This window comes from Equus caballus, chromosome 27 (genome assembly GCF_041296265.1).
Source record: "Equus caballus isolate H_3958 breed thoroughbred chromosome 27, TB-T2T, whole genome shotgun sequence".
NCBI classification, from domain to species: domain Eukaryota; kingdom Metazoa; phylum Chordata; class Mammalia; order Perissodactyla; family Equidae; genus Equus; species Equus caballus.
Window position 1 is genome coordinate 54,572,619 of NC_091710.1, and position 26,931 is coordinate 54,599,549.

Genomic DNA, 26,931 nt, shown 5'->3' on the forward strand with positions numbered 1-26,931 from the left:
AAGGTGAGTGAACTCATAAAATTTTATTTTAAACAGAGTTAGTTAGATCCTGAGAAATGAAGTAGTTACCAGATGTGTTGCTAGCTTTGTCTAAGATAAAAACACTATATTGCAGGATTTACTATATTGTACCCCTTAACTGTAACCACTCGTACATTTCACATTTAGGAAACAGTGTTGTAAAGTCTGTCTGCATCCTGAGGGCAGAGCCAGTGTGTGATCTTGCTGCAGGGGCTGTTTCCTGTGAACCCAAAACCCTTTGCAGAGAAGCCCAATCTCTGATCAAGGAAACGAGAATGAATGTGTCCGTCTGCTTTTTATCACTAGTCTGCTTTGTACATCATCTAAAACTAAAAAGTGACATTATTAGGATTTCAAAGGAACCCTAGAAAAGTTGACTTTCCTGCCAAGCGGTGGTGATATATAATGGCCCCAGTCATAGTCATAGATGGGGACTAAGACACAAGTATTATTTTCCCCTAAGCAAAAAAAAAAAATATGCTTTTATTCTTTAATGTTTTTCTTGTTCTTCTATATCAGAAATATGTGTCATTATTTTCATAGTCCAAACTAGACAAAACTAGTAAATATGCATCCATTTTAAATTGATATTTTAGAGTAACATAAAGGAAAAAAGTGTGTAGGATATTATTTCATCCTTATTTATCAATCTGTAACTTTTCCTTTTTTGCCTTGGATCCCATTTTACACTCAAAACTCGTGCTAAGTATCCAGGCTCCAATTTATAACCCGAATTGGTATCACACACTCAGAGGTGCTTGTCTCCTCACCATTCAGGTAAAGGTGGAGCAGTGTCCTCCGTCCCCCTTGCCACCAACCACTCGCCCTCAGAGATATTTAGGAGTGTTCCAACTTCCTGTCCTTACAGATTCCCACGTCCTACTTGGTCTCATTTTAGAAGGGAAAGGCTCTCCCACAGGACCTTTTTTTGTTGTTTGGTTTGCTTGGTTTGGTTTTCCGTGAAAGTCTCACCACCACGGTCCCACGTGCACCTCTCTCTCTCATATCCAAGCGAAGAGCGCTCAACTTTATTCAGCTCCTCTTTTCTCCTCTCGGCTGATGATCCAGATGTTCTGCTTAAATTAGATATACCTTCATTTCCATAGAGGAATCCTTTAGTTCTTGTTCAACTTATTACTTTCAACTTTCTGAAATAATGACATATAGTAGATGGAAATAATTCTAAAGAAAGCATTTTCATAGAAGATGTATGTATCAAATCTACATCCTTAACTAGAACAGACTGTGTCTGGGGAACTATAACAGACAATATTTTTTAAAACTTAGAGTTTAAAGAAATATATATTTTCATATATTTGGAGTAGTGAAGCATTAAACAAAAGACAAATTTAAATAGAAAGTCCTGAAATTTCCTGAATAGGAGGATTTGAGATATACTGTTTAGAATTAGATGATAAAAATTAGATGACAGAAATCCAAACCCAAAAGAAGCTTATACCAAACGGAAATGGATTTCTCTCTCATGAAAATGTTCAGAATTAGGTAGCACAGGATGAGGATGGCAGCTCTGTTTCAGGGATGAAAATTTTCTCAAGACTCACCGTGTCCTACCTGTGGTCAGACCCCCACCCTCATGGTCCAATTTGGGTATACAAATCTCAAGCGATAGGATGGAGGAGGGCTAGAAGAAACAGGGAGAGGAGTTGCACCTGTGTCCTAAGGAGCGTTCCCAGAAACCATCACATGCATTTCTGCTCAATCCCATTGGCCCAAATCCAGTCAAATGTTCTAACCTTGCTGTGAGACTTAGAAATCAGTTTTTAGTCTGGGTGGTCAAATATACAGCAAATAATTATATTTCTGTGGAAGAAAAGGAGAATAGATATTAAGGGAAAATGGCAGTCTCTGCCAAGGGGTGTACTATGTAAGAAGGAGAGATGGAATAAATGTCACAATTTTTTTGCTTCCCTGTGTCATCTGCAGCTTTCTATGAGTGAGAAGGGCAAATGAGTTAGGAAATCACTCAACCCTCTCTTACGTCCTTGGCATTTGTGTATCAGTGTAGGACTTTAGTTGTAAGCAATATGGACGAATAAAAAGGTGGAAGTGTGTGTACATGAATACTCCAATTTCTGGGCTGGAAAAGATTCATCTGTAATTATCATGGTTAAGTAAGAAACCTGTCCTCCACTTCCACAGTCAACTCCCTTTTCCTATCCTGTGCTGTCCCTCTAGGCACATGGCCCTCTTACCAGGAGGCATCTTCCTTCTTCAAAGCCAGCAGGAACATCCCTCCCTCTAGTCTGGAAGACAGAGTCCTATAGACCATCAAGAAATCACCATGTAACATGACCGAACCAATTGCTTGTAGAGATGAATGGCCAAATGCATTAACTCATCTGTAGGCTGATCCAGCATATTTAGTTTTATAGTATCTGGTAGTTAGATTTAAAAAGTAGAAGAAACTGGTGAAATTAATTTTAATAACATTTTATTTAACCCAATATATTGAAAATATTACATTTTAACATAGAGCCAATATGAAGATGTTAAGAAGATGTTTTACATTCTTTCTCTCTCTCTCTCCTGTGTCTTGGAAACCCAGTGTGCATTGTATACTTATAGTATATCTCAGCTCAGAGAAGCCACATTTCAAGTGCTCAGGAGGTATATGTGGCCAGTGCCTACCATAGTGGACAGCACAGCTCTAGATGTTTAGCTCAGCCCACAGTCCTAGTTTTCTTCCCATCTGTGGAAAGCAATCAACACCCTTGTAGGTGTGAAGGGAAGAAAGGAAATCAGTGAGTCATAACCTGTCTCCTGGCTGGTGTCCCTCACTGTGGAACATACTTTGTTCAGTTAAAATCTGAAAGTTTCTCAGTTTGGCAACATTTAGAAACCCTGAAGCTGTCATCATTCTTTCTTTAAATAGTGTTTCCATTTGCTTTTAATGATTGATTCATCAATTAGAGAAGAGCTGGAAAAAAACATTTTTTAAAAGTGGAGCTTTTATAACTATTTCTATAAAAAGATAGCTTTAGATATCTAAAATGTAAGGGAAATGGATAACATGAAACTTCGCAGTATTTCAATGCTACCCAAAACAGAGTATGGGAATATTTAGTTAGCTGTCAATAACTAGGAATGCTTACTAAGTTACCAATAGGTTCTATACACCAAGTGCAATTTTCTGAGTTCATTTTCTACTTCATGCTATCACCATAATAAATTGCACGTAAGAAGAGAATGTCATGGCTTGGGTTTTTCCTGATTGACTCTGAGCCTTTAAAGGAGCCCTTATATTGATCATCTCAGCTGAATTCTTAATTCCATCATTTATCAAATACAAAATATGCCTTTGGTGTGAGCATTGCACACATTATGAGATGTCGGATCAGTAAATTAAGAAAGGACTGGTCTTCAAGGCTCCATCCTCATGAAGTGGTCTCTAAGTCTTGCATAATTATCGTGCCTTCTCTACAGAGGGCATATCCGATGGGAGCATTTGATTGCAGAAAGTCAGTAGTGATCTTTTACTTCTGGACACTGGTGTCATTAGCTAATACTTGCACTAGCTAGTTAGCTGTGAGGACGAGGGAACATTACCTTTTTCTTCCTGTTACCAAACAGCTGAATGGTTGTCATAGCTCAGTAATTATACAAGTGATTTTGTTTGAAATTATGCTTACTTCATTTAGGGATATGAAAACAACTATTATGATTTTTTACAGGGTGAAATATTATGAGCTGTTTAAAACTGTGTAAGCATCTTTAACTGGCAGGGGATTTTTAAAATAAGCCAACAAAAAAGAAAAGAAGAAGATACAGTTTTGTATTTTTAAGTCAAATATACCAGCTGGCATTTCATTCCATCAGTCTTTAGGGGGGATTTATATAGAGAATTCCTTTAATGCTGGTGCTCTTTGATCTGTGGAATTAATATTTTCAGTTCCTCTCTGAGTTGAAAGGGCACCTAAGAAAAGTGAAGACTTAGTTGCAATAGGAACTGCGGTTACGCGGAAACCAGTTAGAGGCAGCAAAGGTCACAGAATAAAGTTATTACTACACTGGGATTCCAGGTTAGGTCAGCCAAGAATTACCCTTAACTTATTAACTTGTCATTTACCAAAAACTTTTACTGCTTAATTTTTTTATATCCATGTTGTCTGTCCATGCAGAAATGATCTTTCAAATAGTAATGAAAAGACCATTTATACCTAAAAGATGATTCTTCAGTCTTCCAGATTAAAGGTCCAGAGTCAATTTTAAGATGATATTTTATATATTGCTTATTTTCTCAGGAAGCCATTATCTCAGATATTTAAAGAAACATACACACTCTTAACTTTTATTTTAATTCTAGTGAATTTGGAAAAATTTCTGTTGTTGCTTCTAGACTTATACAGTTTGATACTTTTTACTTGAAGTTCACTTGGGAGAAAAATGGGTTTTTCTCTTTATCTTTTATTAAGTTATTGGAAATAATAAAGCTTTGCATTTTTACAGTACTCTCAAATTCCATTGACATAGAATGACCTGGAAGCTCATGTGAATTCGGTGCTAATTATCCTCCTAGAATACACCAAAGATGTTTCTGACTTAGCTTCCGTGCATTTGTTTTCCTTCCACTAGAACCCTTCTCTCCCAGATGTTTATGCAGCTCTCCATCCAACACTGTCCATCAGTTGTTATCTCAGCCAAAGTCCTTCCATGACCACCTGTCTTCCATAGCAAATCCCTTCTGGATATTCTCCAAACTCTCCCTTTGCCTTTCTGTAAAGCTCATGTCCTCCTGACATTAGGTGTCCTCATGTTTATTTGTTAATTGCTTGATGAAGGCAAAGAACTTAATTTTGTTCTCTCTCTGCTGGATCCTCAATGCCTAAATCAGTGCCCAACTTGTAAAAGCATTTAGTGTATACTTTTTAATACTTAGGCTATGACCTATTGGGCAGTGTGCTGAATGCTTACACTCTTTCCTTCAACCCTTACAGCAATCATAGATGAAGCTATGATGATTATACTGATTGAATAAACTGAGAAGCTTAAATTGAGGTAATTTGAGATTAGACATCTAGTAACTGCATAAACGAGGCCTGGAACCCACGCGTGATTAATAGAAGAAAGCTGTTAGCCTCTGTGACATACCTTGTCCATTTTGGTTGACACTCTGGATATAGACATAAAATCTGCAGTGGATAAAAATTCTTTCTCCTAAAAACGTACAAGAAATAGACTATCCAACATAATTACTAATTTGCTTCAACAAAGCTTGAGATGTGAGTCCAGATACCTTATTAATTTAAATTTAGTCAATTAGAATATTCTTCTCTTCAATTAATTTGATTAATTAATAGTTACTATTCAATGCTATAGATTCCTGGAACTGAATTTACATAAATAGATACATTATTATAATATTACATAAGATAAATTATGTGAAAGAAATATGTTTTATACTTAACAAATATTCATTGATTAAATAATCAATGGTATATATTGGCATTCAAAATTAGTTGTTTTCTCCCTTCCCACTTTCCCTCTTGATACATTATATTTCACTTATCACTTAGTGAATTATCATTTTATTTTAAAAACATAGGATATAAATAAAATTTGAGCTTACAAATTTGAATCACCGTCACATGAGTAATATTAGCTGTATATTAGGTCACAGTTATTATGAAAGACCATTTATTCAACATAATTAAGCATTTAAGTGTATCTTAATTTATATTAGACGTTATATTTCCAGGAAGATTTTGACAAAGCAAACGACCTTAGCGGGACTAGAAAGTGGTGTTCGATTATAATATATAAACATGCACACATACATTTCAATTAGGGAAATATATTCAAATTTTGCTCTAGAAACTTGCTTGACACTAGTATATTTTAATTAATTATGTTGGTCAATTAAATACTTTGTAGACTAGTTGAATACATGTTTAGTATTCAACTGTTGGAGAAGAAGCTCCCTCATCTCCAAGGATGCTGTGGAATTGCTCAGTTGTAATCAGAACGGGTTTGTGAAGCTTTCTACTTGTCTAAGAAGCTACACAATCCACAGCTAGTGTGGAGTGAGGAGCCAGCAAAAAGTCCATGAGAGGAAGGAGACAGGCAAGCTGATAGAGCTGCAGGTTTCTAACCTTCTGAGTCAGATCGTAGCATTACTTTATGAATCCCCAGAACATCAGTCAAGTTTGTATTTAACTATAGCACAAAAACAGCTGGCAAAGCAACATAGATGTGGTCTGTAGATAAACGGATACCAAACATTCTTTAGAAGGTTCTGCATGCATTGCCCCATTCTCTCACCACCCATTGTTTTCTCCTTTCTTAAAGGCTGACTCCTCCTCCCCATTCTAACTGAACATGAGCTCAGGGCAAATGGCAGAAACACCCTAAGTGATCGTTTCCATGGCTCCTGGGGCTATTCCCACTCATGCATTTGGTGCATTTCAATGGAGTTCTTAGTCTTGGTTCATCTCTAGTCTCTCAGGCTATTCTGTGTTCTTCTTTAGCTCTTTTCATTCTTCCAAAAGATTGGATTTTTAAGAAATTTAGCAAATAGTGGACAAGACGGAAATTACCCTTCAGATGCTTGAAGCTGATGAAGGAGAAAGATATGGGTGTGACAGAGGAAGTGATGTGGTTTACTCTACTCTCTCTGCTCTAAAATTCAGAGAAATTGCAGTTTAATATAACACTTTCAGCACAGAATGACAGAATAGAAAAAAATCCCGGGTAATAGATTGTCTGCAGGAGATCTAGAAAACAATGTTCAGTCTGTGCTTCAGCCACCATGTGGAGCTGGATAATAGGGCATAGAAATCCTACTAACTCAAGATACATTATTATTATTTGATGAAGACTATACATAAATGATTGAACTTTGAGTAGTTGCCAATGGAAAATCTGAGAATTATCTGTGACTAGCAGGAAAGCCTTGATACAGGAAAGCACTTCCCAATGAATCATAATTGGTGTGTTGGTGGTAGGATCATCAGATGATGAAGAAGCAGATGATTAGGATGGGGTGATTTAGGAGGGCAAAGATTGAGGTACTAGCTAACGTTTTTGACAATTTCCTAAGAAGGAGGATTAGGATTAAATAATTATAGTTAGATCATATTATTTAAGGTTGTTGCACCTACTCAAAAACTATAGTCAGCGGAACATAGGGACACATTCTGAGAAAGGCACCATTAGGCAATTTCGTCGTTGTGCAAACATAGAGCGTACCTACACAAACATAGGTAGTATAGCCTACTACACTCCTAGGCTATATTAACTCATCTTACGGGACCACCATCATATATGCAGTCCATTGTTGACCAAAACATTGTTATGTGGCACGTGACTGTACAACAAGTATTTATGGGGGAAACTATCAAATGTCAGGAATTATTCTAATTGTTGAGGCTTTACAGTAAGCAAAACAGAAAATAATCTCTGCCCTGAATTTTCCCACATATTTTATTTCAGCTGATTATTTTCATGGTTTGATTAAAAGTGTGGGTGGGGGCTGGCCCTGTGGCTGAATCATTAAGTTCATGCACTCCGCTTCAGCAGCCACCAGATAGTATCCCAAGCAAGGACCTAGCATCACTTGTCAAGCCATGCTGAGGCGGCATCCCATATAGCACAACCAGAAGGCCCTACAACTAGAATATACAACTATGTACTGGGGGGCTTTGGGGAGAAGGAAAAAAAATCAGAGGAAGATTGCCAACAGATCTTAGCTCAGGGCCCATCTTTAAAAAAAAATAAAAGTGTGGGTAAAAACAAGTTAAAAAATTAATTTATTAGAAAAATGCATTGCAAAAATAGAAATATATTTCTAAGAAAAAAGAAAAAATTATTTTATGAATTAATTTGACAACTTTAGCTGAGAAATATCTAAGTTAGGACTAGATTCATAACTTGATCTGTGAAACACAGCTCTATGTATGCATGAAAATGTGGAAAATATGCTAGTCTCCTATAAATATTTTACTAAAAGTTATCTCACTGAAAAAAAAATAACTGAAAATTTCCCCAAGCAATGTGTAAGATGAATTTCGTGGAGAGCGAGTAACTGATTTTAATAAGTTGTGTTAGGGGTCGAGCTTCAAAGCAGACCACAGGACACAAGGCCATTGACAGAGGGTCAGACTTGGTGAACTCTTCAGCAGAGTGATGGCTGGGGCTAATGGTTGGATGAGGACAAATTGTCAGTGGGAACGTGACAGTTTAGTTCCCAACTGCACAAATTCTTCCGATGTATGTTTTTCAAAGTTTGAAATACTTAGACTGGCACTTTGATACTATTAATTCAAAATTAACTCAACAAATATTTATTGAGGAAAACTACATTATGTTTGTATCAGCTACTCAGTATTAAATTTAACAAAGGAGGAACATGTAACTTAAAGATATTATAACTCAGATTTTATTGATGATAACTTTCCTTCTAAGATTTCCTAATTAAGGCTGTTAATGTTAGAGTGCTTCAAGAATATTTCAGATGCAAAGTTCCTGATGCTCTGGGAGAACACGTTCCTAAAAATAGACTCATCAGAGAGTGAAGTATCTGAGTGTAGAGGTGTAGGTGTTTGCGTGCAGTTCTCCATCTGATGGCCTTGTGAGCCATGGCACACCTACTGAGTTTTGAAAACCAGATCATCTTTTATCCATCTTCATTTAAGAAATGTTCATTTGAAAAGTAAATGCCAATATTTTAAAAGTTGATTTTTCATATTTTTTGTTAATCAGTGTGGAGTAGATTAATTTTTAGTTGATTATTTTCATAGTAAGTTAGTATCAAACAACAGAAAGTTGTCTAAAGTCATTTGTCACATTTTCATACATCCACGATAGACATCGGATGTGATGCTGAAGATACTCAGATCAGTAAGAGGAGGATGCTGCTCCCAAGGTCAAGGAGTTGGCAAGCTCGTAGGAAAGAGAGATCTATAAATTAATAGTTACATAGATTAGAGAAGTATTGTTAGGGATAAGCCTACTTTATATTATTGCTATGTCAGTATAAATGGAAAAGAGAAATATATATTCCTGGAGGTAGCTAGGAATAGATGGTTAGATGATTTTTCCTGACTTTCCCCCAAGATGACCCTTGGAAGCCAGAATCCTGTTCTATTTGGTTTTGTAGCTGAATCTCCTAGAACGATGCCTGATGTGTAGTGAGTGCTCAGTCAACAAAAAGAGCAAAGGAAGGAAGGGTCACGATTAGGATTAATCCTTCATGGATGACAGTTTAATCAGTTGGTGTGATATGATGTCTTAGGAAAATGAACCATAGCTTCTTTCATATTAGTTCTTACTTGTGAATTAGTTTCTTCTGCTCTTTTCTCAAACCCAGTTTAAATTATTAATGTGAAGACTAGAGTTCAGGCTGACATTTGATTTCCAAAAGTTGTCTATTGATTTGAAAAAAGACTAACTCCTTTCTCAAAGAGGAGGTCAGCCGACATATTTTCATATCCCAAATTTACCCATATCTATTGGGTCATGTTATTTCTATGATTGGTTTGGTCTTTCAATTTTAAGGTATTTTCTTTTTCTTTTTAGAGTGACTGTTTCTATTTTCTTTCTTTAAATTGTCAACTATATTTTAAGTTCCTATTTGCATTGTGCCATAGAGAAATTGGTACGGTTTGTTGTAGAATAGAATCTAATGCCTGAAAGATCATCTGTTTCCGCATCCTCATTTAAGGAGGAAAGGAGGAAGCCGTGGGAGTTGGAATTACTTATTCAAGGTCAGATAGTGTAGGGCAGAGTTGAGATGTTAACTCTGGTCTCCTGAGTTCCACCACACTGTGCTTTTCACTTGCATCTGTGTGCAACCAAAGGTGCGTACAGACTCTTTTTGAGTCAGAATGGGACTGGAAATGGACTGACTTGATTTGACATTTTCCATGGTGCTATCATCAGTTAGGCCATTCTGTGAGTGGTAGTGCCTTGAGCAATACAATATAACGAAGAGTTCCAGTGCAGCGTTGCAGCTACCAGACAATGGTCCCAAAGGCTGGGCAAAATGCACTTGCCAGCTTGAGCCCATGAATCATTTCTTATCATGGTCAGTAAATAGCTAACTTGAAGTTCCATGTACGTATTATTTCTTCACCACATAGATGAAATGCTACAGAAAATAACATCATCTCTGTATTTCTAGCTAGAACATGTGGATCGAATCTGCGCGGGCCCAGTGGAGTCATCACCTCTCCTAATTATCCAGTCCAGTATGAAGACAACGCACACTGTGTGTGGGTCATTACCACAATGGATCCAGACAAGGTAAGGCTTTCCTCCCCACCTCCATAGAGCTAATACAGTCAATACTCTGACTCAGCCAACTATTTAAGATGAATAACCTGGTGAGTGTTATGTACCTTTGCATTTTGCTGTTTAAATTGAAAAGCTCATGCTGCATTACATGTCTATAAATTCCCATAAAATTGGAAAGCTAGTCTCAGATTCAATTATAAAGTGGCAGTTCTCAGTGTGGTCGCCTCCTACTGGTTGTAGAAGATGTGTTCATGTTCTTGTCCATGTCCAAGTTATGTCCAGCTCTACCACTTAGAAACTTTATGGATGTGGACAGGTGGATTGTCTTTCCTGAGCCTCAGATTCCTCATCTGTAAAAGATATAATCCTGCACTGACTTTTGAGGGTGGTTGTGAAGACTACATAAATACATGTGTGCCTAAGTAAGTGCAATATCATTTTCTACTATGAGCTATTGGCATGAGCAGTGGTAATGTAAACAAGCAGAAGATAAATAGAATAAAACATTAATAATTTAATAACTATTTACAAGCCATCTCATTAATTTGTCTGTCAAAAAAGAAAGGTTTGCTGTAAATCTGCATTAAAAATACAGAGCATGTTGCTAGTTTAGAGAGAATTCCTTTTATTACTTTCTGCATTTACACATGTTTAAAAAATTAGTATGCTCTGTTTCTTTGGTTTCTAGCAAGTTGAATCATAAGACATTGAAACTTAGATAAGTGCTGAAGTTTAGATAGTGGAACTTTAGGGAGGAATACTAAAAAAAATGGGTTTGTTTGTTTGGGGATATAGAGGTGTTGAATTGAATTAATGGTAAAGGAATTATATCCATTTCATGGGTGTCCAAATAAAAACAGGTGTTTTATATTATAGGGCTAGAGATGTCATTGGAGCAGAAAGTATCTGATTGGGGAAACCGAAAAATCCTGAATTATGTTACTTTTGCAATTTGGGAGGCAGAGGAAACTTTTTCCTTGGATGCTTATTTTTTTTAAAGAAAATATATCTAGAAAGAATTAATTCAACTAAATCAGTGGAATGGGTCAGTTAATTTATATATGTTCTGATTTGGGGGAAACCCCGGATAAGACAAACACGAAATCTGGCACTAACGAGACCTCTTCATATGGACCTTTCATGTTGAGAAGAAGAAACTGCACGATGATAGCTGTTTAGGAGGAGGCGTGGGAGGCAGAGTGTGGAATCTACCACGAGATCCCAAGTGAGAGTTGGCACGGTCTGAAACAGAGCAGGCACAGAGGGCGTGCTGAAGGAGCAGTGAGTCCCAGAGGTGTCTTAGCTGTCGTCGGCAAGAGGTGGTGATGGGTGGAATACCAGGAGTGAGGGGGAAGGAAGAGGTGGCAGGTGCTTGTGGTTCTCTTGGCTAACGTGATGCCCACGTGATGGCCTTGCACTGCAGGGGCTGTGAGTGAAGGACAAAGAGAGGAAGCAGCAATGGCATGGAGGGTGGGTGGTGAAGCCCTTACTAGAATGAGCGTATGTTCCAGCCTCCCCTGGGGAGTCCTGCTTACATCTGCTCTCCTTGCACAATTATTAATAACGTCCTTCTTTTATTCTGCAAATTGTTCCAGTTTGGAACAATAGATTCCAGGTTCTCCCTACCTTGAGCCAGGGAAAGGACCTCAGAAACCAGTTTTGTGTAGGAAAGGATCATGAGTTTGGTTTTAGGTATAATGAGAGTGAGGCACCTGCTGTGTATCCCAGTGGATGTACCTGGTAGAGGTAGTTTGGAATTCACAAGGATGTTGTTCGCTGCTGAAACCTGGGAGGTGCATGGCGGCATGCAGAGAAGCCAAATAGAGTCAGAGAGACTCGTGCTGATGGCATTCTGTTCCTCTTAGGGTCAGTTGAAAAGTGGGCTGGGCCTCCCTTTAATGAATGATAGGGATCTTTGCAACCATAAATGCCATGTAAAGGGTTTGAAAGTAGTAAACTCTTTTGTATGGATGAAGTGGAAGACCCATGGTGTTCCAACAGGGAAAGCAGTGGCTCCAAGTAAATCTTCTAGGAATTTGATTAAAGCCCTTCCAATATTTTCAAAATTCATTTAAATCCAGATTACATATGGATAATCATAAATATTTTCCTATGTGAAAGATATACCTGTATATCTGAGTTTATCTTTCTTTCCTGCACATATTAGAATAATTGAAATCTCTGTGTAAATAAAGGTAGCTTAAGGTTCCTATTGTCTAAGCCCTTTACCTCACAGAGAGGAAGCTGAGATCCAGAGAAGGTGCACTTCTCTAACATTGCACAGCCTTTTTTCTCCTACTGCAGGATAAAAGCATGTTTTATTTTCATTGCACTGTGATAGCACTTCATTAGCTTTCCTCCTCCTAGAAGAAGAGATATTTCTTTTTGTACCTATCTATTCCATTATCACTTTGATGAGTACCAGAGGGAATGAAATAATACGTTATTCAGTGTGTCAACAGGATGTTTTTGGCTGTGGGTAACAGAAGAGCTGATTAAAAGCCAGAAGGTTTTAGGGAAATATGGTTCACGTAACAAAAGGGCAGAGGCAGGGAGATTCCAGGCTTAACTCAGGAGCCCAGGTGTTTACAATGTTTTCTGCTCCGCCATCCAGAGCAGTGACGATGTCCCCCCTCAGGTCATAAGATGCTAAGACATAGTCAGTTCAGTGAGGAAAGGAGACGTGTCTTTCTTAGAAAGGGGAGAAATTTTCTAGAATGTCCCTAGCAGACTTCTCTTCAGGTGCAATTGAATCAAAAGCTGGTGGTCAAGCTCTGAGGAAGCCTAAGGAAAGAACCATCTGGAAGCCAGAAGAAAGGGCTGATGAATCTGGGTACATGCAGACAAGTAAACTATCGAGAAGGAGATTTCGGTTATCATCAGATTCATCTTTTGCTTATAATCTTTCAAATCCCATTGTTTTGCTGTTTTACCAGACACCAGTGGGCTGAAATTGGTTAAAACTCATAAAGTGTGTTCTTTGCCATTTTGAAGTTGAGTTTTAAACTTGGCCAAACTGCAGAGTGGCAAATAAAATAATGAATTTATGCAGTCTGGGTTTGTACATTTCTCTCATCTTACAAGTTTCAGTTTTCTCTCTCATCTTTGTGTATATTTACATAGATTTTTGTAAAGATTTTGTATAAATTTTGTTGATTCTTAACACTCAACAATTAACAAGTTAAGTTGCATGAGGCTTGTGTTATACTGCTTCAGAAAATTCTTGGCCTTTCTTCATTTATTCTGATGAAATGTTCATAGAAGAAATGAGGCATTCCAGGTTGATACACTCACACACACCGATACTCTTGCTGGAGCGCCACTTAGACACCTGAAGGCATCTCAATTAAGCAGAATTACCATCCAAATTAAGCAGCAGTCATTGCCATTAAGTATAATTAGGCTTAATTTGATTCCTTGGGAGACATTCCAAATAAGGGGGTTTCCCGGTGAAGCGCGTGGTGATGAGGGTACATTGCATATTGAGCAGAAGAGGAAAGAAGAATTATATAAAGGGGTCCAGACAGTGACTCCTTCTGGAAGCATGGACAGAGAGTTCCAGATACGAAGGGTCAGTACTCCTCAATTTGTATGTTTGGTGTGCTTTGTAAACTTTAGAGAAGTAAGATGGAATAGCAAACTAAAATCAATTTCCAAAGTCAATTAGAGATTAGTTAATAAACTCCTCTTTTGTTGAAAGATAACCGCTCATGATGATTTATGCTCTTTCCTGGTCTTATTTATGCTTTGACTATTCTATAACCAAGTGATGTGTGTCGGTTTATGCCAACTGTTAACATAATATTACTCCTTGACAATAATTACTAGGAAGCTCAGAGTGTCTCTTAGTAATGCATATTACAACTTAAAATATTGTAGAATGTCAAGTTAAAGGGAATACTAGATGTTGATTTATATATTAATTAGCACACATTATACTAATATATATTATTATCATAATATGTATTATATATAATATGGAGGTTATATTAGGAGAACCTGCTGAGTAGGCAGAAAGAGTGAAAAAAAATGACAGGTCCTCAAGAAGATTCAATTTAGTGTAGATGCCTGTTTCTAAACTCTCAAGTTATAATTGGTCTTACATGCCAGTTAGTACAGAGTCAATAAAAATTAATACAGTAATAAGATACTTATTAATATATTTCATTGTAAACACATTCAGCAGCTCATCTTTTCTCAGATAAAACTCTGAGGAGTCCTGTGATCAAATTCCTAAGAAAGTAATATTATGGTTGGTAGGCTACAGATTATGCGAATTATAGGCAAAGGCTCACAAAAGTTCATCCCTGGGGTTTTCACTGAAAACTAATATTAAACATATCATGGAAGACAGCTTTCCCTAGAATCTTTTTATATGTGGATATATAGGTATACGTGTGTGTGTATATATACATATATATTTTTTTCAAATACTTTCTGTGATGACATAATTTCAGTATCTAATTTTAATCTGAGCTCCTCAGAGGATATTTTCTTTGGTGTTAAACCGAGGATTTAAATGATTTAAAGCATTTGAACTCTGTCTTAGTTCATCCAGGTTGCTATAACAAAATAGCACAAACTGGGTGGTTTATAAACAACAAAAATTTATTGCCCACAGTTCTGGAGACTGGAGGTGTGACATCAGTGTGCCAGCATGGTTGGTTCTGGCAAGGACCCTCTTCCTGGTTGCAGACCACCGACTTCTCACTGTGTCCTCACCTGGCAGAAGGGGCAAGGGAGCCGTCCAGGGCCCTTTTTATAAGGGCACAATCCCATTTAAGAGGGCTCAGCCCTTGTAACCTAACTACTTCCCGAAGGCCTCACTTCCCAAGACCGCCACATTGGTCATTGAATTTTCAATATATGAATTTGAGGGGACACAACCATTCAGACTATAGCAAACTTTTAAGTAAATAAATGCTCAAAAATTCATAAAATTGTTTTGGTAGGCAAGCGAGTATCATCAACTAGATAACCCTCATAAACATCTTCATATGGGTTTTAAAAGATCCCATTGTACATTACATGTGAGAGAAGTTGTAAAGTTAGTTTGAGATAGATTCAGTCAATGAATACTCAGAAGCACATGTAATTCTTATCGCCACACCCTGCCTGTCCACTTTTCTAAAACGTCACCAGGGTTCTCCCCACACTCGTTTGATGCTTGCACATTGAACTGGCATGTGTGTATCCCGGGCCCTCCACTGGGGAAATGTGCACATTACGTACATACGGTGTGTCTTGAGAACAGGAGAGTCATGGAAGTGGGGTAACCCAACTCCATGGAGGGAAATCAAGGTCATTTTGTAGGAGAAGGCACTGAGTGTGAGGAAGTTTTTCACGAAGAAGGACAAGTTGTATGAGCTCATGAAGGGAAAGAGGCTGAGGGAATGAGAGGGAAGTGACAGCAGGTGGCTATTTCCAGAATGAGACAGGAAACAGGAAAGTTTTATGCTAGTGGCAAAGGATGTCCACATAGGATTCTGAGGACAGGAATGACATTCCAATGTGTCTTAGAGCCTTCTGCCAGTAGTCATGTGGACAGACCTGAAAGCCACACAATTGGAAGCAAGAAATAGCTAGGCTTTACTATAATTATGAAGATGATATGACCCTAATTCAGGGCAATGGCATCAGGTATGGAGAGAAGAAAATGGATTTGAGAAACTTAAGGGGTGGATCATTAGGCAGAGCAATGTGTGCATTTCCTTTACGTCTTATATTTAGTGAACAACTCTTACTATCTAAAAGAATCAGGAATATTCCTTTGTATTTAGTGTTTGTCAGAAAATCCAACTGTTTGTCAGTCTCCTTTCTGGGGAAGAGCATTACCTTATTTTATTATCCAGTGGATTTTTTACGTAATTTGAAGTAACAAATTCATATTGATATAGAAAAGGCTGTCACCTGCATTCAAATTATTTTAGAGTTAAGGTAAAACTAAATTTATGTATAATTGTTTAAGATTTTTAAAATGGAATTTGAATACATATAGTTCAATAGCTTTTATTTACTCCTTAGGGGACTCACAGATTGGTGGGCGGGCAGAAATTACACACATGCTTACGGGCTATAACACTTACGAAGCATCCTCATCAATTCCATCACGGACATTTTTCCAGCCCGGAAGTGATGATGGGGTCGATTTCTCTGCCCATTCACTTCTCTTCTGTGTCACTGAATGCCACTGGAGGAAGGCGGGTTCCCTTCCAGCTTCCTTTCACTGCACATTAACAGTGCTGCCGTAGTTCTTCTTGGCCATCACCGTTAATCTTATGTTACTGATTCATTATTTTGTCCTTGTCAACTCTCCAATCTATACGTCTCTCCACGCCAGCCCTTTTATTGTCAATGTTGTCTCTATTATCACTCTTTGATATTTGCAACTTTTTTCATGAAGTGAGTTTGGCTCTTGTGACTGTTTCTTTCTCAAGTCTGTAATCACCCTTCTCAATATCCTTTCTTTTCTGTCACATGGGCACCTGCATTCTCTTCTTTCTGCTGAATTTATTTTCTCCTAACAGTCCAATTCTTGACTTCTTAAACCAAATTTACTTATTTTTATCATCTCTTGGTACTCCAAAATAAAAGAAAATAGAAAACAAGGTCCATGCTTTTGATTTGCATTTTTAAGCCATTGCATGAATTGCACACACACACATGTGTATGTGTATATATCCATCCACTCACATGATGGATACAACATTTTTATAAGATAATCTGTCAGTACTGTGTCGAGTACAGTAAAGAGGAAGAGAATGGCTGAGGAGATGGAGACAGAGGAGCCAGCGCCGTGGACTCAGTGTGCGTACACGAGCATCTCAGCTGGCTCAGTGCTTACTTATAGAGATGCAGAAGGTGAAATACGCCGGTGACACTGCTGTGAGAAAAGTCCGCAGGATTGACTGTGCTTTTTTTTTTTTGTAATAAAAGTAGCTTAAAAAGAGGAGCTTCAATAATTGTACGTTCAGAATATGCCCAAAAGAGTGAATCTTAGTCCTCCTCACAGAAAAGTGGACAAGATTTTTTTGTATGTTTATATTTTGCTTTCTATGAGGGCGGGGAGGGTGTAGTGTAGAATAAAGGGAGACAGAAAGGACCATTTTCCTTGATGCTCTGAAGATGCCGTCGTTCATTCTTCCTGTCTCCAGTTAGCTGTGCAGGTCTTAGAAGTGGTCACCTTTTCTTACCTACTCACTCTCTGCCTTTAAACACTTTTCCTTTGGCATTTTTTCTTCTTTTACTGCTTTTCTTATTTAAATACATTAGTAATTATATGACTAGCAAAAACAAAAGTTATTCATTCAGCAAATTTTTGAGCCACCCATTCTTTCAGATAATTGAGAGAGCAATGACAGAGTGGCTGAAATCTTTGCTTGTGTGGTGATCCCACTTAGGAGGGAGAGAGACAAAACTACCCCAACTCAATGAAACGTATTCCGGTGGTGACCAGTAATCTCAGGTCAATGAAACAAGATCAAGAAATAATTAATTGAGAACATTTAAATGTTTATAAACTAAAGGAAAAAAATTTAAATTCTGTGGAAACCCTGCCACCCACAGGTAATCACTATTTTTGTTTTAATCTATGGTCTCCTGTTCTTATGTACACAGCTCCTGGTAGAGCAAAGTGAGGTCACACTCTAAATTCTTTTATGTCACTCTGTTAAGGGACAAAAGGAAAAGGATTCATGAGTAAAGTAGCAGAAACTGTGCTTTGTTTTACTGCCTATAATTGTAAAAAGATTCCCTCTACACTTCAAGCATTTCAACTGAAGGCAGGAGAAATGGTCAGATCCCCCCAAAATAGAGGGGAAAATTCCCAAAGCCATAATAGATTCGTGTGACCAATCCATGACTTGCTCAGAGTCAAAATTAAACATTGTATCTTATTTTTTTTTAATTTTTGATTTGTTTTTTGTTTTTGGTAAGAGAGATTGTCCCTAAGCTAACATCTATTGCCAATCTTCCTCTTTTTGTTTGAGGAAGATTGTTGCCGAGCTAACATCTATGCCAATCATCCTCTATTTTGTATGTGGGATGCCACCACAGCATGGCTTGATGCACAGTGTGTAAGTCCACGCCCAAGATGTGAACCTGTGAACCCAGGCCTGCTGATGTGGAGCATGCCAACTTAACCACTATGCCACCAGGCTGGCCCCTCATTCGTTTCTTTCTTTCTTTTTTTTTTTTGAGATTGGCACCTGGGCTAACAACTGTTGCCAATCTTTTTTATTTTTTTGGCTTTATCTCCCCAACCCCCCGCCCCCGTACACAGTTGTACATCTCAGTTGCCTGTCCCTCTAGTTGTGGGATGTGGGATGCCGCCTCAACATGGCTTGACGAGCCGTGCCATGTCCACGCCCAGGATCCGAAACACTGGGCCACCACAGTGGAGCACGTGAGCTTAACCACTCGGCCATGGAGCCGGCCCCTGTTTATTTCTTAAATGTACAAAACATAATGGTACATCTTAGGAGTCTAAGAATGAATGAAGTAAGTTATTTGAATTCTCTTTTGAAGTCTGCATCTTTGGTTTCCAGTCTCTTGCATGGTAGATGGCACCTAGTGAGGGCCAATAAGTGATACTAAATAAATGGCTGTAATAATGAACAAGCATGTATTGTTTTATGTTTCTGGGGAGGCAGAGAAAGTAGTGCCATAATTGTTTTTTTGGGTTTTTTCTTAATGTGTAGAGCTATCTCGAAGCCACTGATCCCACAAATCAACTTATTATTTGAGTCCTAAAAATGGCAAGTATATTGTCCTAATATGTTTCCAGATAAACCAAACATTATTTTCTTAGAAACATTCATCTCTGTAATGCAGAAGGTGCATTTGTCACTATGAAGCTAGATTGTGGTTAATATTTTGCAAGCAGTTGGCTTCCCCATGTTGCAATGCTTTCATTGGCTGTTCTGTATTTTCAACAGTGCCTGTTACCCACTGGTTCCCACCACTATGCAGCCTTAGACAGAATATATTCCAAAGGTCTGGATACTGACATCTGCTTGTCTTCACAACCCCCTAAGTGATGCTTTGACGTGTGTTTGAAAGACTGTGTTAATGACCTGGTAATTGTTTCTATGGGCTTGCACTGAAGTGTGAAGTGTGCAGACAGCTGTCAGCAGTGGAGGAGGGCCCTGGCAGTGGAAGGAAGAAGGGAGCCACACCAATTTTTACTCCTCTGGCGATCTCTCTGGTCAGTACCGATCATTTGTACCTGAAACTGAATAAACCTCCTAGGTAGCAGAAGTGATATGTTAAACCATACCTTTCTTTCAAAGATGCTAACAATGGAGAAATGCAATTATTATTATTTTCATTAACAGCAGAATATCTAGTACCCTCTTCACTGTTTTTGTGGCTTCCTTGAAGTCAATGGAGGGATTTTGAATTTTTCTATTTGTAATATGAATTTTTTGTAGTTGTTGAGAAAAAGGCTTGTATTTCCTTTGACATATTTTGCTAAAGGACTGAACCAATTATATCATCTCAGAGGATCACTTCTAAATTTGAACGTGATGAGCAAAAGTGCTCTTAATTAAATATTTCAGGTTTGTAGGGTTCATTTAGGACATTTATGATTCCGAATGTTTCCAATGTCTGGTGCTTTTGGGTATTGTGAGGATTCTTAGGAAAGCCAGTGTATACATGGAATAAAATAGATTTTAGAATTTCTAAAACATAGCTTTGTTAGCTACATTCCTATCTTACTTGATTTGTCCTTGGTCACATTGAAGTCACTAGTTTTAACATTCTCCCATTTAGCATTGGGAAAACATGATCCATTCAAGTATTTACTTTTTGGAGGCAGTTTTAATATCACATTTGACTGACTTGCAGAGCCCTATACAGACACAGAATGATTAAAATGCTCAAGTCTATATATTTTGTGGAAAAATGTCTGGGACCAAGTTATGTGTCTTACAATTATACACACACACACATGCATATGTATACAGATAATTAAATGAATAGAAAATGCAGAGAAAATTCAAATTATGATTGGCACATATTTGGAGAAAAACCACATTCGAATTAAAAGTTATCAGAAGCAAATGTGTATATACATACATATATATTTTAAATTTATATGTAAAACAAGTTTATCCTGATGTTGGATTAAAGAAAATGAGCTACAATTATGTAAAATGTTAAGGGAAGCAAGCCTTTCGTAAGCTCTTTGAGATGTGGAATTTTCAAAATGGAGCTCATGTGCATAACCTAAGCTCTCTTGTTTCCCGCCACCTGCCCTGAAGCGTTTCCCACCCCTCTGCTGTGTTCCGGCCCAGCCTTTGCTCATGATTTCCTAAAGCTTGCGGTGTTTCCTTCTCCAAGGGCCCCGCTGTCTTCCCCGCTGACAGCTCTCCACACCGGCTCCATCAGCTTCACCCTCCCTGTAAATTGCTTTTCCACCACATTCCTCCGCTTCCTCATAGTACTTCTGATAACGCCACAGGGGTTCTGGGTTCTGCCCCCCCCCCCATCGCTCCATCTCCCCACTTGTTAGGTTACTGCTAAAGTGTTTTCCCCTGAATATATCACAACTGTTAGTTGGCATCCTGCTTTTCTGGCTGCTCATGTGGGACTTTCAGTCTTCCTGCATTGGGCTTTCTCGACCTATTGCTCAGATCACTTCTGCTCCTTTTGGAGATTTGCTTGCCGCCCCCCCCCCCCCCCCCCCCCCCAGTATTTTCCATCTGCAGAAGTTCTGAAGCTGTTGGCATTCCAGTTAACATAACCAGGTTAAGATAACAACTCTAACCAACTCAAGGAAACCCAGGTGCCTCCATCTGTTGGCTGTTTCTATTGACTGGTCAGTTAGTTTGTTGACTGACTGAAATGTTGAGGTTGATACAGGAATCATAGGCTCAGGGTTTCCTCATGGCTTGACCTGTGGGGCTACCTAGTCCTGTCTATTTCAGATTCTATGTCCTTCCCTCCTTTCTGACCTCTCTTCACCTCAATACTGGATTCCACAGGGGCCAGCTCCCTACCCTTCCAGCTCCGGCCTCTCGCATACTCCGGGGCAGTCTGCTCTGGCTGCCAACTTCCTCAGATCCAGTGTGTGTATAGCATGCATTTACCCAGGTGCTGTTAGTGTTCTTGTACCCTGGTCTAACTTTGTATGGAACTAGTCCAAATGGTTTTCAAGATGTTTCCTACCACTTTCAATATGTACCTTTCTTCTTTTTTTTTTGATGTATAACTTAAGCATCTTTATTTTAGAATACAAGTGCCAGAGACTGCTATGGCAGAACTGAAATGAAAAGTGAAATTTATTACAATAACATTCAACAATCACAAAATCAAAATATTAAGTTGTACATCTAATGCTTGTTTATTTGAAGATATATCATCTATCTCTACAGAATTTTTAATTAAGATATAATTGACAAATTAAAATTGTGTATATTTAAAGCATAAAATGTGATGTTTTAAGATATATGTGCATCTATCTATCTATCTATCTATCTATCTATCTATCTATCTATATTATACACACATTGTGAAATGATTACCACAGTCAAGCTACTTAAGACATCCATCACCTCACATAGTTACATTTTTTTTGGTGAGAACTGTTAAGTTCTATTCTCATAACAACTTTCAAGTGTACAATACAGTACTGTTAACTGTGGCCATCATGCTGTAATTTCCATTTCCAGAACGAATTTATCCTGCATAGCTGGAAGTTTGTGCCCTTAACCAACATTTCCCCTTTTCTTCTATCCTATGTACTTTTCTTCTCATCACTTTTCTTTTCATTGTTCTTATATAATAAAATATAATGCTCATTTCTCCCTCAAATTGCTGTTCTAAGAATACTTCTTGTCTTTCCACTATTTTTCTATGTTTCATCTATTATATAAAAAGCGCTGGTCTAGAAGTAAATGAGATATAGTAGCAAAGAACTCATAACCATAAGAACACACACATATGCATACTACCATTCTGAATTATGAATGCTTACTTAAATTTGTTCTGGAAAAATAAAATAAAACATAGAGAAAATAAATGTCACCCATAATTCAATCATTTAATGTAAAAACAAATCAAGTTCTACTCCCTGACCCTCTACATGGGAATCTGCCTCTCTGTGACTACACAAACACGGGCATCATGCATGCGCACCTCTGTGTGTGTGTGTGTGTGTGTGTGTGTGTATATACGGTCATATGCCAGATAACGATGTTTTGGCCAATGATGGACTGCATGTACAATGGAGATCCCATAACGTTGTAATCAATCTGAAAAATTCCTGTCACCTAGTGATGTCAGAGCCATCGTAACATGATAGAGCAACACTTTACTCACTTGTTTGTGGTGCTGCTTGTGTAAATGAACCTACTGTGCTGCCAGTCACATAAAAGTGTAGCACATACAATTACATACGGTGCATAATACTTGATGATGATAATAAATGACTAATGGTAATAAATGACTAAAAATAAATAAATGACCATAACTAATGATAATAAATGACTATAAAAAGATACCATACTTTCTGTCATTATTTTAGAGTATACTTTTTCTACTTATAAAAAAATGTTCACTGTAAAGGAGTGTGCCATGTTACCTTGGCAGCAGACTCATACATCTCATGTTTACTGCATCTCTTTATGTATTATTTTTATTGTGGTAACATTGGTTTATAACATTGTATAAATTCAAGATATGCATCATTATATTTCTATTTCTGTGTTTACTACATCATGTTCAACACCCAAAGACTAATTGTCGTCCATCACCATATACATGTGCCGTTTTATCCCTTTTGTCCTGCCCCTCCACACTTACCCTCTGGTAACCAACCACCAGTCTGTTCTCTGTATCTATGTGTTTGTCTGTTGTTGTTGTTTTTATCCTCTACATACGAGTGAAATCATATGGTATTTGGCTTTCTCCATCTGACTTATTTTGCTTAGCATAATGCCCTCAAGGTCCATCCATATTGTCGCGAATGACAAGATTTCATCTTTTTTTATAGCTGAGTAGTGTTCCATTGTGTACGTATACCACATCTTCTTTATCCATTCACTGTTGATGAGAACTTAGGTTGTTTCCAGCTCTTGGCTATTGTGAGTAATGCTGCAATGAACGTAGCGGTGCATATATCTTTCCAAATTAGTGTTTTCATTTTCTTTGGATAAATACCCCATAGTGGACTGGTTGGATCATATGGTATTTCTATTCTTAATTCTTTGAGGAACCTCCATACTGTTTTCCACAGTGGTTGCACCAATTTACCTTCTCAGCAGCAATGCATAAGGCCCTTTTTCCACATCCTCTCCAACATTTGTTATCTTGTCATTTTAATAATAGCCATTCTGATGTGTATGAGGTGATATCTCATCGTACTTTTGATTTACATTTCCCTAATAATTAGTAATGTTGAACATCTTTTCATGTGCCTGTTGAACATCTATATATCTTCTTTGGAAAAATGTTTGTTCAGATCCTTTACCCATTTTTTAATTGGGTTGTTTGTTCTTTTGTTTTTTTATTGTTGAGTTGTATGAGTTCTTTATATATTTTTAATATTAACCCCTTATCAGATATATGGGTTGCAAATATCTTCTCCCAAATATTAGATTGTCTTTTCATTTTGTTGATGGTTTCCTTTGCTGTGCAGAAGCTTTTTAGCGTGATGTAGCCCCATTTTTTTGTTTTTTATTTTGTTTCCCTTGCCTTGGGAGACATATTTAAAAAGATACTGCTAAGACCGATGTTGAAAAGTGTACTGCCTGTGTTTTCTTCTAGGAGTTTTATGGTTGCAGGTCTTACATTCAAGTCTTTAATCCATTTTCTTTTCATTTTTATGTATGGTGTAAGATAATGGTCTACTTTCATTCTTTTGCATGGGGCTGTCCAGTTTTCCCAACACCATTTATTGAAGATACATTCTTTTCTCCATTGTATGCTCTTGGCTCTTTTGTTGAAAATTAGCTTTCCATAGATGTGTGGTTTTATTTCTGGGCTCTTGATTCTGTTCCATCGAACTGTGTGTCTGTTTTCTTGCTAGTACCATGCTATTTTGATTACTATATCTTTGTAGTATATTTTGAAAGCAGGAAGTGTGATACCTCTAGCTCTATTTTTTTTCCCCTCTGGATTGCTTTGGCTGTTTGTTCTGAGTCTTTTGTTGTTTTATATACATTTTAGGATTCTTTGTTCTATTTCCATGAAAAATGTCACTGGGACTTTGATAGGGATTGCATTGAATCTGTAGATTGCTTTAGGAATTATGGGCATTTTAACCACATTAACACTTCCAATTGGTGAGCACAGAATATGTTTCTATTTCTTTATGTCTTCTTTGATTTCTTTCAACAAAGTTTCGAAGTTTTCAGTGTACAGATCATTCACCTCTTTGATTAAATTTATTCCTAAGTATTTTATTCTTTTTTGTTACAATTATAAATGGGATTGTATTTTTGATTTCTCTGTCTGCTATTTCATTGGTAATGTATAGAAACACAACTGATTTTTGTATGTTGATTTTATACCCTGAAACTTTTCTGTATTTGTTTATAATTTCTAGTAGTTTTTTGTTGAATTTTTCAGGGTTTTCTATATATAAAATCATGTCATCTGCATATAGTTACATTTTTACTTCTTCCTTTCCAATTTATATCCATTTTATTTCTTTTTCTTGCCTAATTGCTCTGGCTAGGACTTCCAATAATATGTTAACTACGAGTGGCGAAAGTGGGCATTCTTGTCTAGTTCTTGTTCTTAGAGGGACAGCTTTCAATTTTTCACTGTAGAGAATGATGTTAGCTGTGGGTTTACTGCAACTCTTAATTACATCATTTTCTCCTGTGCTTGATTTAATCTCATATTGTTTTGTTCATCATGGCCCCTAAACATGCAAAATCCACTACTAATATTGCCAGTAAGAGGTCATGTCATGTGTTTGAACTGGAAATGAAAGTAAAAGTGATTAAGGACTGTAACAGTGGAAAATCGGCAATGGTTATTGCTTGCCAGTCAGGCATGTCCCATTCCACCACAGCTGCGATCTTGAAGAACAAGAACAAAGTGGCAGAAGCTGTTAAAAGATCTGCTTCATAGAAGGCAATGAGAATAAGAAAAATTCAAGAAGCACCGTTAGACCTGGAAAAACTTCTAATGACCTGGATTGAAGACAAGACACAGAAGCATATCTCTCTCAGCACCATGATGATCACGGCCAAAGCAAAAGGTTTGTTTGCACTGTTGAAAGAAGAGGTTAGACCCAACCAAAACGTTGAGTTTACTTCTAGCACTGGGTGGTTTAAACTATCAAGAATCATTATTCATTACATCATGTGAAAGTGAGTGATGAGTCTGTGAGTGCTGACGTGAAGGCAGCTGGAGAATTTCTGGAAACTCTAGGTAAGTTGATTATGGAGGAAAATTGCTTACCAGGGCAAATATTCAATATGGAGGAAAGCTCCCTATTCTGGAAATGGATACCTGAATGGACTTCCATCCAAAAGGAGCCCAAGTTAATGCCAGGTTTTAAGGCTTTTAAAGACAGGTTAACCATCTTGCTTGGAAGCAATGTTGTAGGCTACAAATTAAAACCCTTTGTGATCTGGAACAGTGAGAACCACAGGGCCTTCAAGAATATCAATAAGCACCCACTGCCCGTGTACCACAGGAGCAATGAGACGTCATGGATGACCCAGCTCCTCTTCCAAGATGTCTTCCTGAATTGCTATGCCTGCAAAATAGAGAAATACTGTTTGGAGAATGACATACCTTTCAAGGTTTTGCTTTTGTTGATAATGCTCTCAGACAGCCTCCTTTTATTGGTGATCTTCACCCTAATATCAAATCAGTATTTTTACTGATTTGGGAGTATTTTTACCTCCCAACACCCCCTCTTTGATCCAACCAACGGATCAAGGAGTTATAGCAGCTTTTTAGACCCACAACCTGAGGAGGACCTTTGCCCAGGCTATTGCTGCAACTGAGGAGGACACTGAGAAGACACTGCTGCAATTCTGAAAGGATTGCAGAATCTGTGACTGCATCAAAAACCTTGCTTAGGCTTGGGGTGATGTCACCATGGAATGTATGAATAGCATCTAGAAGAAGATGCTCAAGAGGTTCGTCCATGATTTCAACGGATTTGCTAAGGATGAGGAGGTATCCAAAATCAACAATGCTGTGGTTAAGGTGGCAAACAACTCTAACCTGGATGTGGATGAGGCTGACACTGAGGAGCTCCTAGAGGTGGTTCCTGAGAAATTGACTAATGAGGAATTGGAACTGGAACAGGAATGCATAGCTGAAGAAGAGGCAACAGAAAAGGAAACCACAGGAGAAGAAAAAGAAGAACCCTTAAGAAAATTCATAGTGAAGCGTTTAGCAGGAGTTTTTCCAGACCTCAACAAGCTTCTTAAAAAGTTTGAAAACATGGACCCCAACACCAAAAGGTTTTCATTAATAGAGAGGAATGTCCATGGTGCATTATCGGCTTACAAGCAAATCTATGATGAAAAAGAGACACAAACCAAGCAAACCACCATGGACATATTTTTGAAAAGAGTGACACCTCCTCAAGAAGAGCCTCAGCCAGGCAGGTCCTTCAGGAGGCATTCCAGAAGAAGGCATTGTTGTCATAGGAGATGACAGCTCCATTTAGGACTGCTGGAGACC

The 26,931-nt window shown here is 37.9% G+C and overlaps 1 protein-coding gene across 2 annotated transcripts in view; it reads left to right on the top strand.

Annotated features, from left to right (window-relative positions):
- Nucleotides 1-26,931, top strand: part of CSMD1 (CUB and Sushi multiple domains 1) — a 1,833,881-nt gene that overhangs the window by 1,284,043 nt on the left and 522,907 nt on the right. For both annotated transcript variants that reach the window (XM_023630572.2, XM_023630573.2), the window contains exon 10: nt 10,160-10,281. In XM_023630572.2, coding sequence (XP_023486340.1) covers nt 10,160-10,281 — 122 coding nt within the window. The remainder of the gene's footprint in view (nt 1-10,159; nt 10,282-26,931) is intronic.